This window comes from Cucurbita moschata, unplaced genomic scaffold (genome assembly GCF_002738365.1).
Source record: "Cucurbita moschata cultivar Rifu unplaced genomic scaffold, Cmos_1.0 Cmo_Scf00025, whole genome shotgun sequence".
Classification (NCBI taxonomy): domain Eukaryota; kingdom Viridiplantae; phylum Streptophyta; class Magnoliopsida; order Cucurbitales; family Cucurbitaceae; genus Cucurbita; species Cucurbita moschata.
The window spans coordinates 2,260,015-2,275,390 of NW_019268541.1; the positions used below are offsets into that span (position 1 = coordinate 2,260,015).

Here is a 15,376-nt window from a genome sequence, read left to right on the forward strand (position 1 = left end):
TGGTAGGCACAAGGAAAAGACTTAAATGAGGGTTTTTTTCTATAGCTCCAAGATTAAGTAATACCCCGCCTTTGATCTTTTGGTGAAGAATATCGATACGACCATGAAAAGAGTCGAGATACAAGAGAATATTTAGCAATTTGGATGGATCCGTTTCACTTTTGACTATTTAAATTTGATGAACATTGTTCGAGTTTGAGTCCCTTCAAGTTTACTTGTTCTTGAACTAAAAAAAACTCTTTAGGTTCGGCTCTGAAACTGCTTGGATGAATTCAATAATTGACAGTCATGATGCATCAATACTAAAATGGTTTATTCTCCCGAGACTAGAAGTGGGGACCAAAACCATGCCATGATGTTATATGAAATGATAGGTCCTAAACATGATCCCATGTAATTGAATTTCCTAACTTGGTGGGGTACTTAGTATTCCTTAAAATACTGTGCTACTCTCATTTTTTCAGGTAAAGGTAAAACACATTTGTACCAATGATGACATCGCTGTGACGACTATGAGATTGAAATTAGGATAGATGCATTCATATCGTCTCTATCCCTTGGGTTAAATCAATACATTGTTTTATTCTTACTTTATTTTAAGTTGTTTTAAAGATTTCATTATGAACGTTTAAGTCTATGACATCGTTTATGAAATATTGTAAATGTATGTTTTCGCACGGAACAGGCATGTCATGCATGCTTTACGACCTTATTTTTAATAGAAAAATAGGGCCGTTATAATTAGAATAGTTGTAGACTAGGTTGGATGAATTCAATGAAGCATAAATATCAGGTAAATGTCGCCCTCTGTGCGGTACTATGTGCTACTATGATATTCTAGTGAATTTTCGTGGTACATGTACTTACAATTCATGTTTGCTATATTGTTACGATTATAATGGTAACTCTTAGATACTATAATATATCATGTATGATGAGCATGCATGAAAAACCACGAATATGTAAGCACATCTTATAGGGTATCAATATCACGATAAGTATGGAAATACTATATGCATCATTACACTGAACCAAATTTTTAATGTGAGACCTCATGTATGTTGTATGTCACACGAGTATGAATTACTTCTCTGATAGGTTGCATATAAACGTGTAAAGTATGATATTAGACATGCTCCTTTATTTTTCACTAGTAATTGATAGTGTGAGCGTGCTCGCATGCGTGAATCGTGTGTGAATAAGCACTATGCATCCAATTTTACTCGTAAAAGAAAGTAAACCCCAATGAATAATTACAAAAAGGTAGGTTCCACTAAATAAAGGCAAGGACCCATGTACGAATAACAGCTATAGCTGTTCTGTAGTTATGTCATAATTTTATTGTTAGGTCGACTAGTAGCATTTTCATTTTTATTGTTAGGTCGACTAGTAGCATTTTCATCTTTGAGCTTGATAGAGGATGATATGAATCGGGAAATCTCAATGTAACGCCCCACCCCAGATCTACCGCTAGCAGATATTGTCCTCTTTGGATTTTTCCTTTCGAGCTTCCTCTCAAGGTTTTAAAACGCGTCTGTTAGGGGAAGGTTTCCACACCCTTATAAATGGTGGTTTGTTCTCCTCTCCCAACCAACATGGGACATCACACTCAATCATATAATATTAATGCTACATTAAAAAGAATCAAGCTTCATTTATGCAACAAAGGTTTCAAGATACTTCGAGTGAGATTTCATTTATTCTCAGATGGTTACATATTTAGGATAGATAATAAAAATTAGATTTATGGTGATTTAATTATGGTCAAAGAGTATAAGAGTTTTCATTTCGAGGCGATATAAAGCTTATGTATGTTCTTTCCGTAAAGTAGAATTGGAATACGAAGAAAAAAGAGCATTTGTGTTTTTTTTAGCCAAAGACTAATTTGATTTGCCATTTGCATGTTTAAAACGATTCAAGCTTGACAGTATCTGTAATACCCGCTCCTCGACAACGCGATTAACAGGAGTTACCACCGACATCGATAACACTCCGACAACCAATCATAAATTTCAAAATATTTTCATAACATTAAGTAAAATATTTAAAAACCAGCTCGGTTTAAAACATTATTAACCAACAGAAATTTTAAACAACAAAAACATAATTACATAAACAGACCCAAACATGGATTCCCAATAGTCTCTAGCCCGTTGGTCTCGTCCTCGGTTGGCCTGCATCATCTAAATCTGGAAAGAAAAGTTATAATAATTTTGATGAGTAATTAGATTACCGAATAAGTAGCTAACTTATCTTTCCTGAGTTCATAACTAATATTTCCAGGTGTTTTTAAGTTTTATTCGCCATTGATTCCTAGTTTCTCTTCCTACTAGGGTCATCTGTTCATTAATCAGGTATAAGAGTCATCTGTTAATTAATCAGGTATCTCAGCTACCTTCAGCTTAGGTTACTGACTCTCTCTTAATATGCTTATCTAGAATTTTCAGACTCGTATGTAAGACTCTCTCTCGGTCAAATACGACCCATCTACTAATTTCTCTGGCGGCCTGTATATCTCATATACCAACGGTCAGGAGTACTCATTCTCTCTGACTTAGCACACAGTGCGTTGATCTGGAACTCCGTAGGAATTAGTAGACTATCATTCGTGGGAATTAGTAGACTATCATACTCATATAAATAAGCCATGGCTCAACAATCTATAAGCATATCTTAGAGTCATAACCTTTCCATTAACATGCTTAGCATACTCACATCTGATGCATGCTTTCATACGTTTATAACGTTCGATACATAGAACATTTTAGTAATCATTTATTACATGCTTACATCACAGACAAGCAGTCACAATATACAATTAGACAATCAATATCGTCACACCACGTATTAACATACTAAGTTCTTAATCAAGTAAACAACATATCACATGTTGTAAAACAAGTTAACAACTAATTCAAAGATCGATATGCTACTTACTTGGTTTCGAATCCTTTTTTCCTTGGATGTAGGTTTAATAGGTTATTTCAACTAAATTCCTCCAAATTAGACCTATTTTTCACCATTTTCAAGATAAGTATAGACCAATTTTGATAGAACGGGTCAAAAGAAGTCGAAGGAGACAAACCGAGAATCAAAATAACTTCACATGCGCCCTCACGCGTCAGCACAAGTTCGGGGGTGGTTTTTTCACGCGCCTGGTCCACGCACAGTCGTGCTCTCACTCGCGGCCTCCCACGCGCCTTGCGTGTACCGTATGCGCTACTTCTTCTTCTTCCTTTGATTTCTGGCGATTTTTTAACTTTTCTATTAATGCCCGTTATGTCCCGAAGCCATATTCCATCTTTACAGCTCGGATTTCGTTCCGGCTTCTTCTACAACTTTATAGATCTCCTTATTACGGTTCTACAGCTCGAATTGACAACCAAATTTAAGCAAACCAAACTCGAAATCTCAGAATTTTTTTCCTCCTCTGTTTTTTGGGGTTCGTTTCTCTGCTGCTCTTCATTTTAAATCCAAATCAGCTCCCTGTCTTGCTTCCAACACCAACTAGCAAACCCTTCATCATCCGCCCACGCGTCCATTCCCATTTTTCCTCCATTACAGCAGCAGCTTGACATGTTTTTCGTTTTTTTTTTAAATTTCCTTATTTACAGATTTTATTATTATTCTTATTCTTATTCTTATTATTATTAACAAATACAACTGGAAATAAATACAAAAATACATATTATCATTACTATTTTAGAATATTACAGTATCAATCTTATTTGTTGAGTGATTCGAATCTCAGACAAATGTTCATATCAACAAGATAATCTGAATCTTACTTTCTCTTGAAGTGATTCCTTATTGTGAGATGTTTTTTTTTTTCTTATAAAGTTTATGAACATTTAACTAAAAATTTAAATATTAAATTAAAAAGGTAATCACATGTCTTAACAATTCTTGTTTTTTCCTTTATTTTCTCAATTTTTTAAAAAAGAAACTGATATGAACTAAGAGATATCGATCATACAATATACTTCAATGAAGATGTGAAGAAAATATTGTTGAAATTATCAAAAGATATTTCAATTCATGCCATATTGAAGAATAATGAAGTTTCATGGTATAAATTTGGGTGGATTATAATTTAGAGCAATTTAGAGTTATTGTATTTTTTTAAAACTTTTTATTTACAGTTATAATTACATAATAGTTAATTATGGTCACTGAGTATGGATGTTACTTTTTTGATATAGAAGTGCTTTCTTGGAAGCCATTAAAAAATTAGAATTGATTATTCCTTACTATAATTGGATGTGAAAGACATCTAGTGTTCAAAAGGAATTGTTTTTTTACTATTTATTATTTTTTCTATAAATTAGAGTATACTCCTAATATAGCTATCAAAAAAACAAAACAAAAAAAAAAAAAAATATAAAATGTTATTTTGTAAAAAAAAAAAAAAAAATTGTTTAATGATTCCTAATAAACGAATTTAATACAAAGAAGTCTTATTTCACTGGATCCATTTGTAAACTGGCTTTTACGATTGATACCAAAATTAAATAGTGTTTTTCGTCTAATTATTCCTTGCTCTATAGTGGGAAATTTTTGTAATGCATACTAAATAATAACTCTTGTAATGCCTGTAATAGTTTCATTTTGAGAATATATAAAGCCATGTATATTGTATTTGTAAGTAGACTTGAAAGATATAGTAAAAGGAGCATTTGTGCTTTTTCTTTAGTCGATGACTAAGTTTCTTTGCAATTCTATGTACTTTAGGTTGCATGTAGAATCATTCAAACTCGACATGATCAATCTTGCTTGTGGAGTGATTCGAATCTGAAACAAGTGTTCTTGCGTTGAGATATTTGATCAACAAGAATCATTCAAGCTAGACATGATCGATCTTGCTTGTGGATTGATTCGAATCTCAAACAATGTTCTTGCCTTGAGATATTCGATCAACAAGATAATCCAAATCTTATTCCCCTTGTAGTGATTCCTTATCTTATCATTTATTGAAGTATATTGTATGGTTGATATTTGTTGGTTCATATCATAAACTTAACTAAAACACATCTTTGATTTAATTTTTAATTTTCTAACCTTTGTCATTATTAAATGTATCTCTCCTCATATTTCTTTTTTTTTAAAATATAGTTTAAACTCTTAAATTATATTTTAATTTCTAATTTAGTCCTTAACACAAATATTATCAAATTTAATTTAATCAATTATGGTGACAATATAAAACCCAGTCGTTCAAAGTTGAAGAAACTGTGTCGTAGTCTTCACTTTAAAAAGAAAGAAAAACAATAAGGAGATTATGTCTTAGGGAAATGCTCTATCTAGATTTTGAATTCTATGTGTGACGTAAAAAAAATCCATCCATTTAAAAAATGTTGTTTTAAACGAAAAGAACCCAAATTAAAGGTCAAAGACGAGCCAGAAGCCACTACCTCAACTATAAAAAGACAATAGTACTTGTCCCCCGACCAGACACAATATCAATTTTTTAATCTTAGACATGGATGGTTAGAAAAAAAAAAAAAAAAAAAAAAAAAAAAAGAAAAAAAAAATCCCTCCATTTAAAAAATGTGCTTTATTAAATGCTGTACCAATAAAAAAAATAAAAATAAAAAAAGGACACATGAATACAGTCACAAGGTACACAGCTCCCTAACACGCAATATCAGTTCAATGGTAGCCACTCATATATAATTCTTTCTCTCTTCATTTATTTTGGCTCAAATTCAAATGTACATTACATATTACATTTTAAACGTGGATAAATAGTTGCATTCATAAATTTAAATTTAAATAAAATGTTGCAATTTTTAATTTTTACCATCTAATAGAAATTTCATTCAAAACGTTATTAATGAATATGTTTTCAAGTTTTCCGTTTAGTGCATAAAGATTGTAGGTTAAAATAGATCATAGTTTAAGTCTTAAGCCTAATAATATTTGTCTGTATTTTGTGTATGTTTCGTTGAAAGATAGTACCGTTCCTAAGTTTTTTGAAAGATTATATTGTATTTGTATATTTCACTCTGAAGTTTGAAAGATTTCGTTGTTTTTGTCAGTCATACTTTTCTCGTTTTCAACTAGGACTCCATTATTCATGTATTATGGATTTATTTTATAGTTCTACAATAATAGATGGTAGGAGAGTTAAAAATTTTGACAATTTTAGTTGAAAATATATTCTGTATTTAGTAATGCAACCATAGTCAAAGTTGTGTGTCAATTTAAGTGCAACTTTCCTATAAATTGGATGCATTCATCCACGGAGAGAGCAGCAAGAGAAAGAGAGCCATGGATGCCTTCTTAGTGCTTCTATGTATGCCTTTCATTTTTGTTATGTTCTCTCATTGTTATTACCGCAAAACAAAGCATTCAAATGGGCAAGCAGCTGAGCTCCCACCAGGCCCTAAGCCATGGCCTCTCGTGGGCTGCCGCCCAACAATGTTGGCCACCAACTTGCCAACCTACAAATGGATCCATGCAGTAATGAAGCAATTCAACACTGAAATTGCTTGCATACGTCTTGGAAGTACTTACATAATTCCTGTGGCTTCTCCACGGCTCGCTCTTGAGTTTCTTAAAACATATGATTCTATCTTTGCATCACGTTCCTCCATTTCGAACACGGTCGATATTCTAAACCGTAGATGTGTCACCACCATATTTGCACCCTTGGGACAACAATGGAGGAAGATGAGAAGAATTCTTGCATTAGAAGTACTCAATCCATCAACTCTCCATCGAATGCTTGGCCATAGAAACGCCGAGGCTGATACTCTTTTACGCTATATTTTCAGCCAAACAAGTACTAGAGGTGGAGGTGTGGTTAATGTTAGAAGCGTAACACAACATTATTGTGGTAACATAATGAGAAGAATGTTATTCAATCAAAGATACTATGGCAAATGGAGAGAAGATGGAGGGCCAACTTTCGAAGAAGAAGAGCATGATCAAGCATCGTTGACAATTATTAGGCATCTTCACGCATTTTCTATATCAGATTTCATGTCTTGGTTGAAGCCATTTGATTTAGATGGACACGAGAAAGTTATGAAGAGTGCGTTGAATGTCGTTCAAAAGTTTGATGAACCCATTATAGACGAGAGAGTTCAAAGATGGAAAGATGAAAAATTGGAAGAGGTGAAGGACGACATTCTTGATATCCTCATTTCACTCAAAGATGAAAATGCAAAACCATTGCTATCTGTCGTAGAGATTAAAGCTCAAATCATGGTAAGCAATGTTCTCAAACATTAAATTTCGGGACGAATTATAGTTTATCATTTATATCATATTTGACTCTTTATTTACCGACAAATATCTTGTATGCTTGAGTATACTTAGCCTTCCATTCTGTTTACTATAGATATCATATCTCACCCACCAATTATCTAACTATTTGCCTTTCAGTATCATATTATAATAAGATATCAACTTATTACTCTCTCTCTATTAATTTTTGTTTCCATATCTTTGATGGTTATAAATATTCTCATTAAACACAATTTAAAATTTATGCACATTATAGACACAAACTTAAATTTGTAATCTAATGTCGATGAAATCAATCATATTGTTAATACTGACACTGAAGTGTTTCCAATAATAGGAGTTACAAATTGCAACGATAGATAATCCTTCAAACGCAGTAGAATGGGCAATGGCGGAGTTACTAAACCAACCAAAAATTCTTGAAAAAGCCATTGAAGAATTGGACAAAGTAGTTGGAAGAGAAAGGCTAGTTCAGGAATATGATATCCCAAATCTCAAGTACCTCACCGCTTGTATTAGAGAATCATTTCGACTTCATCCATTTTCACCTTTCAACGTTCCTCATGTCTCAAACACGGACATCATAGTGGCGGGTTACTTCATTCCAAAAGGTAGTGAAGTGTTGCTCAGCCGTACAGGTCTAGGCCGAAACCCAAGGATTTGGGAGGATCCAATGAGGTTTAATCGAGAGCGTCACCTAAATGATAGGACAGTGGAATTGGGATTATTAGAACCCAACCTGCGATTCATGAGCTTCAGTAGAGGGAGAAGAGGGTGCCCTGGTAGCTCACTTGGCACTAACATTACTATGATGCTATTTGCAAGACTTCTACAAGGCTTTTCATGGAGCTTTGTGCCTGGAATCACAAAGATAGCTTCAATCTCTGAAGCTGATGAACTCTCTCTCCCGAAGCCATTGCATCTGCATGCACAACCACGTCTATCTCATATCATGTACCCAAGGCTTGTTCATCATGATGCATAGCGTAACTAAGACGACATTGTATACCGAATAAAAACAACTACTTATATTCCTTGTGCTTGCTGCATAATAAATTTGCTTGTGTGTTTGATTTCTATGTATTCTCCCACTTATTTGTAGATATAAATTAGATATAGTTTGAGCAATATAACAAAATATTTTAACGAATATCCGTTTGAACGATTTGTTTTTGAAAAAGAAATCATAGAGAGAGATAGATCACAAAAAGAGGAGATAAATAACCCAAAACCCAAAGAACTTTGCGTAGGTTATATGTGGGTAGGTTATATGTGTGGGATGAAAGTCCCACATCCGTTAATTTAGGAAATGATCCTGAGTTTATAATTAAGGAATACTCCTTCTATTGGCATGAGGCCTTTTGGGAAGCACAAAGCAAAGCCATGAGAGCTTATGCTCGAATTGGACAATATTATATCATTGTGAAGATCTGTGATTCCTAACATGGTATTAAAGCCATGCCCTAAACTACACTGGCTGTAGCTCTACATAATGCATAAGATAACATGCTTCTCGAGTATCTCAACTTAGGGGTAGAATAATAATTTTACCATGCTGTAGCTCTACATAATACATAAGATAACATGCTTCTCGAGTATCTCAACTTAGGGGTAGAATAATAATTTTACCATGACTTACATAGAGTGCATACTCATCTAAAAATGCCTTTCTGAAGTCCTTGACATGCATTTTCTAACAACCTAAGGTAAGAAATACTCGTATGCTAGAACGTCATAGGGATCAGTACAAGTATTACTTGCTAAAGTTCATGTGGTTACTTACATGGATGACACATGCCTTTTCGAGCTAGCTTTTTTACGTGTTAGGAACTCCAAAATTATGATTTTTTTTAGTAGGTCTTAATTCAACAAGACTATGGTTAATATTGAAATTGGAGCGAAAAATTGAAAATTGGGAGTTGAAACGGGCCAAAGAGCTTACAGTCGCTTCACACACCACCCACACATAGATGTCATGCGCGCCTGCCTTGTGTCATGGTCATGCTTGTCCAAGGCGTATTGCTTGTGGCCGCATGTCAGATGTTCCAGTCATGCTTGTCCAAGACATTCATGGCCACATGCCAGTTCCAAACCTCTTTTACTTGCTTTCATGTTAGATAGACATTTACCATCTTTGTTGTGTCAATATAGTAGTGTATGACTGGTCATTAAAATCATGTCTACACCAGGGCTAAAATGCACTAAAATATACTATAGGGGATGTGATTAATTGTCAATTCTTCATACCTGAGTTATATGTTATCAAAACCGTTGTTATTTATTCGTATTCAACCTATTTCTTTAAAAGTAATATTTCTCTATATTTCGTCATTTTTCAAACTAAGTAATTATCTTTTTATAACATAAATTATTTTTTCAATAAACAAAAGTACATAAAAATTAAACACACAAGCATATGTATTATGTTTGTAGAAGGAATATAAGTAGCTATTGTTATTGTTTGGACATTATTATTTTAAGGAGCTTACCCTTGGTGATGAATACGCCTAGGGTACATAATGTGAGATAAGCGTGGCTTTGCATGCAGATGCAATGAATTGGGAGAGAGAATTCATCAATTTCAGAGAAGTCTATCTTTGTGATTCTTGGCAGTAAGGTCTATGAAAACCCTTGTAAAAGTCTTGCAAATAGAATCATTTAAGTGCCGAGTAAGTTACCAGGCACCCTTTTCTCCTTGGTGAGATATGATTCAAAGTATTCAAAATTCAGATATAATTTAAAGAAGTTGAGATATGATTCAAAGTATTCAAACTACCAAGATTTGAGAAGTTTGTCAGTAGATTTGAATTTATCTAGATTTCCATAATTTACTCTTTCGTGTTAGTGTATAAGCCTATCAATATTAGAATTGTGTAACTCTTTAATCATTGGGTGAGAAAACAATAATAAAGCACTACAGCTTCGATTTATTCCTATTTCTTTTAATATTTTTTTCCCAACATATTTGGTATCAGAGCCAAGTTCCTGTCAACATGAGGTGAGGGTGAGTGATTATTTTTTTTTCACAAGATGAAAACCTTGTTCAGATCGCAGGAGCTATGGGACTTGGTGGAACACGGATTTATTGATGTATTAGAACCCACAATATAAGAAAAGGAGAGATTGAGAGAAACTAGGAAAAATGATGCCAAGGCTCTATTCATTATTCATCAAGCCGTTCATGAGACTATTTTTTTCACCAATTGCAGCAGCAACCACATTAAAGCAAGCATGGTTTATTCTACGTAAGGAGTTTCTTGGACATACCTCACATCATTGAGTTTTCGTATAACCCCATCAAACAGCTTGATTTGTATTGAGCCGATTCTCATCATCTTGCAAGTACTATCATTGCCCATATAGACAACTCCACCATTGAACTTTTTGAAGTCCAAAAACATCTCTATGTTGGGACACAAATGATAGGAGCACCCAGAATCAAGAATCCATTCACTAGTTTGGCTGATGACAGGGAGATTGTCAAGGCATCATCTGTATCAATGTCGTCATCTCTAACCACATTGGACTTCAACCCCTTCTCTTTTAAGATTGGACAATCTTTCTTCTAATGGTCTTTCTGTCGACAATATGCACACTCATTTTTATCAAGTTTTCTCCAATTATCAGATCTACCTCTCGACTTTAATCAGGACTCTCCACATTCGTTCCTTTTCCAAGTAGAAGTCCTTTCATGAGCAGTGAGAACATTTGAGCTAGAGCCTTGATATGCCTCCTTTTCCTTCTTTTGCATCTCATTATTTATGAAGGCATTTGAAACATCTTCAAAATCAATATTAGTGATTCCATGTAGTAGGGTCGTTACTAAAAACTCGTAGGATTCCGGCAAAGAATTTAATAACAACAACGCCTTGTCCTCGTCATCAATCTTAACATCAAGATTGAGCAAATCAGTGATGATTTTGTTAAAATCATCCAAATGCTCAGCCATTGAGATACCTTCCTTGTAGTCAAAACGGAAGGGTTTCTTCTTCAAATAGAGTTTATTTTCCACACTCTTCTTCATATATTTCGCCTCAAGCTTGTCCCATAATTCTTTCGCCATGGTAACCTTCATAAATGGATATTTCTGATCCTTGCCAAGACAGGATCGAATAATTCCACAGGCTTGCCGATTTAATTTCGTCCATTCTGCTTCTGTCATGTCTTCAGGCATCTCCTCTTGGAGAGAAACATCGAGGTCTTGCATAACCAGCAAATCGCTAACTTCGCCTCGCCAAACACCAAAATTATTGATTTCATCAAATTTCTCTACTTCAAGATTGGAACTCCACAATCTCGATCCACGCTGTGATGATTTTACTATTTGCAATAATTAATCTGGATGTAACTAAAAACACAATCCTTGAAAATTGATTTTCAAGAGAATAAGCACGATTGTGAGCACGTCTAGTGGTCGATGAGGCCAAAACTTTCATAATACCACAACAAGGCTCTGATATCACTTGTTGTGCGCCGAAAGCGGAACAGATGTACTCACAACACCAATATGTCACTCAAGAAATACAATGTGACACACAAAACTTGATGTTTTCAACAGCAGAAACAATGACATTATATTGCCTTTTGTTGAGCCTAAAAATATCAGCAAATCTAATGGTAGAGAATAGGACTAATTAGTCTTAAAAATAGGACCTTATGACAATTTACAACAACAGACACGAGAAATATTGAAAGGTGAAAATGGATGAAGTCGAAATGATTCTCTAATACAAGCGGTGAGGCACTTGAGTTTAGGGATATCATATTCTTAAACCACCCTTTCCTTTCCAACTACTTTGTCCAATTCTTCGATGGCTTTTTCCAAAATTTTTGGTTGGTTTAGTAACAACGCTATTGCCCATTCCACTACATTTGAAGGATTATCTATGGTTGCTATTTCTAACTCCTATTATTAGCAACACTTCACTATCGGTATTAACAATATGATTGATTTCATCACATTTCATCACATTAGATTAAAAGTTTAAGTTTGTGTCTAAAATGTGCATAAATTTTAAATTTCGTGTAAAGTGAGAATATTTACTGAAATCACCCCACCTATATAGTGGAGAAATTCTCGCTCTCTAACCATCAAACAAATTATAAACTATATAAAAACAACAATCAAGAAACACCAATAAATGGATATAAGATATTTGGCTATAATAAAATTGCAAATATGATGCCCATTAAGCTGTATTGGAAGACAAATATTTAGATATTTGCCTTCATGGTTAAATATGATATATCCTCAAGCATACAAGATAAGTTGCCTATAATAAAAGGGTCAAATATGATATATAAGCTTGGATCTCTGCAACTGGTAGCAATGGTTTTACATTTTGATCTTTGTGTGAATTAAGGATATCAAGAATGTAGTCATTTACCTCGAATTTTTCATCTTTCCATCTTTGAACTCGTCGTATTCATTTACAAAAGATAGAAATATGGTAAATACAGATAATTTGAAATAACAATAAAAAAAAATATAATAAAATATAATTTGGAACAACAATAAAACAAAATAATAATAAATGAATACAACGTATCTGCCTTTTGCAAATATGGTAGTACTTAATATTGCCTTATAAGTCAACTATCCTTACCCTATATTAAGTGTGACTTCCTATAAATTGGATGCATTCATCCACCGAGAGAACAGCAAGAGAAAGAGAGCTAGCCATGGATGCCTTCTTTGTGCTTCTATGTATGTCTTTCATTTTTGTTATGTTCTCTCAATGTTATTACCGCAAAACAAAGCATTCAAATGGGCAAGCAGCTGAGCTCCCACCAGGCCCTAAGCCATGGCCTCTCGTGGGCTGCCTCCCAACAATGTTGACCACCAACATGCCAACCTACAAATGGATCCATGCAGTAATGAAGCAATTCAACACTGAAATTGCATGCATACGTCTTGGAAGTACTTACATAATCCCTGTGTCTTCTCCAGAGATCGCTCTTGAGTTTCTCAAAACAAATGATTCTATCTTTGCATCACGTTCTTGTATTTCCAACACCGTTGGTATGTTAAGTCATGGATATCTCACCACCGCCCTTTCACCGATGGGAGAACAATGGAGGAAGATGAGAAGAATTCTTACATCAGAGATATTCAATCCATCAACTCTCCATCGAATGCTTGGCCATAGAAACACCGAGGCTGATACTCTTTTACGCTTTGTATTTAGCCAAACAAGTAATAGAGATGGAGGAGTGGTTAATATTAGAAGCATAACACAACATTATTGTGGTAACATAATGAGAAGAATGATATTCAATAAAAGATACTATGGCAAAGGAAGAGAAGATGGAGGGCCAACTTTTGAAGAGGAAGAGCATAATCAAGCATTATTCACAATGATCGAGTATATTTATGCATTTTCTATATCGGATTTCGTACCTTGGTTGAAGCCATTTGATTTAGATGGACATCAAAAAATTATGAAGAAAGCTTTGAATGTCGTTCAAAAGTATGATGAACCTATTATAGACGAGAGAGTTCAAAGATGGAAAGATGGGAAAATGGAAGGGGTGAAGGACGACATTCTTGATATCCTCATTTCACTCCAACATAAAAATGCAAAATCATTGCTATCTGTCGCAGAGATTAAAGCTCAAATCACGGTAAGCAATGTTTTCAAACATTAAATTTTACATTTTAGACACAAACGTAAACTTTTAATCTAACATTAATCTAACATTGATGATCAAAATAATAGGAGTTACAAATTGCGGCAATAGATAATCCATCAAATATTGTTGAATGGGCAATGGCAGAGTTAATGAATCAACCAAAAATTCTCGAAAAAGCCATGGAAGAATTGGACAAAGTAATTGGAAGAGAAAGGGTTGTTGAAGAATCTGATATCCCAAATCTCAAGTACCTCACCGCTTGCATTAGAGAAACATTTCGACTTCATCAATTTTCGCCTTTCAACCTTCCTCATGTCTCAAACTCTGACATCATTATAGCTGGTTACTTCATCCCAAAAGGTAGTGAAGTGTTTCTCAGCCGTATAGGTCTAGGCCGAAATCCAAAGACTTGGGAGGATCCAATGAAGTTTAGTCCAGAGCGGCACATGAATGATAGGACAACGGAATTGGGATTATTAGAACCCAACCTGCGATTCATTACCTTCAGTAGAGGGAGAAGAGGGTGCCTTGGTAGCTCACTCGGCACTACCATTACTATGATGCTATTTGCAAGACTTCTACAAGGCTTTTCATGGAGCTTACTGCCAGGAATCACAAAGATAGACTTCTCCCAAGCTGATGAACTCTCTCTCCCAAAGCCATTGCATTTGCTTGCAAAGCCACGCTTATCTCATGTTATGTACCCTCCATCTTCTCTCCCTTTGCCATAGTATCTTTCATTAAATAACATTCTTCTCATTATGTTACCACAATAATGTTACGTTATGCTTCTAACATTAACCACACCTCCACCTATATTATACTTTGCTAAGTTTGAGATTTAAATATATGAAATTGAAAGTTTATTTTATTTTATAAATGGATTAAATGTTAAGAGAATAAATAAATAAATATGTTTTTTCTAAAAATAAAAGAGAAAAAAATTGTAAACTTATTAATGAAAAAGTTAAAAAGTTGTGGGCAAGTATGAATGTACAAATTCAAATAAACCTTTGGACTTCGGCTTAGCTTCGGCACGTTTTTGCGACTCCAAACGGTTTATTCAGCTTGGTTTACCTGTAATAACCTAAGTCCACCACTAGTAGATATTGTCTGTTTTGACCCATTATGTATCGCCATCTTCTATGGAAAGGTTTCCACATCCTTGTAAAGAATGTTTCGTTCTCCTCTTCAACTAATGTAAGATTTCACATTATCAATTTTAGACCCTTTTCTACAATTTTTAATCCTCTCGCACCCGATTTTAAAGTTTTTACAAGCATTTTTAGTTAATTTAAGTTTCTTTTAGCTACAATTTTAATTAGTTGATGTCATGAATTGTATATTATGCTCTAACTCGATGTCGTGGGTCTGCATAGGTTAAACTGGATTTAGATGAACAAATCTAAGCTAGTTTCAAAGATAATTAGTAACTCCGACCTAGGCCAAATAAGCAACTCTACTACTAGCTTGATTGGATGAATTATTTGAA

At 34.2% G+C, this 15,376-nt stretch overlaps 1 protein-coding gene across 1 annotated transcript; it reads left to right on the forward strand.

Moving 5' to 3' along the window:
• Nucleotides 1-6,230: 6,230 nt before the first annotated feature.
• On the forward strand, nucleotides 6,231-14,615 carry LOC111461341 (isoleucine N-monooxygenase 1-like). Its single transcript, XM_023104839.1, has 3 exons — nucleotides 6,231-7,212; nucleotides 7,589-8,087; nucleotides 14,470-14,615. Exons 1-3 carry the CDS (start codon nucleotides 6,271-6,273, stop codon nucleotides 14,613-14,615), a joined length of 1,587 nt encoding a protein of 528 aa, XP_022960607.1. The 5' UTR covers nucleotides 6,231-6,270.
• Nucleotides 14,616-15,376: the final 761 nt, after the last annotated feature.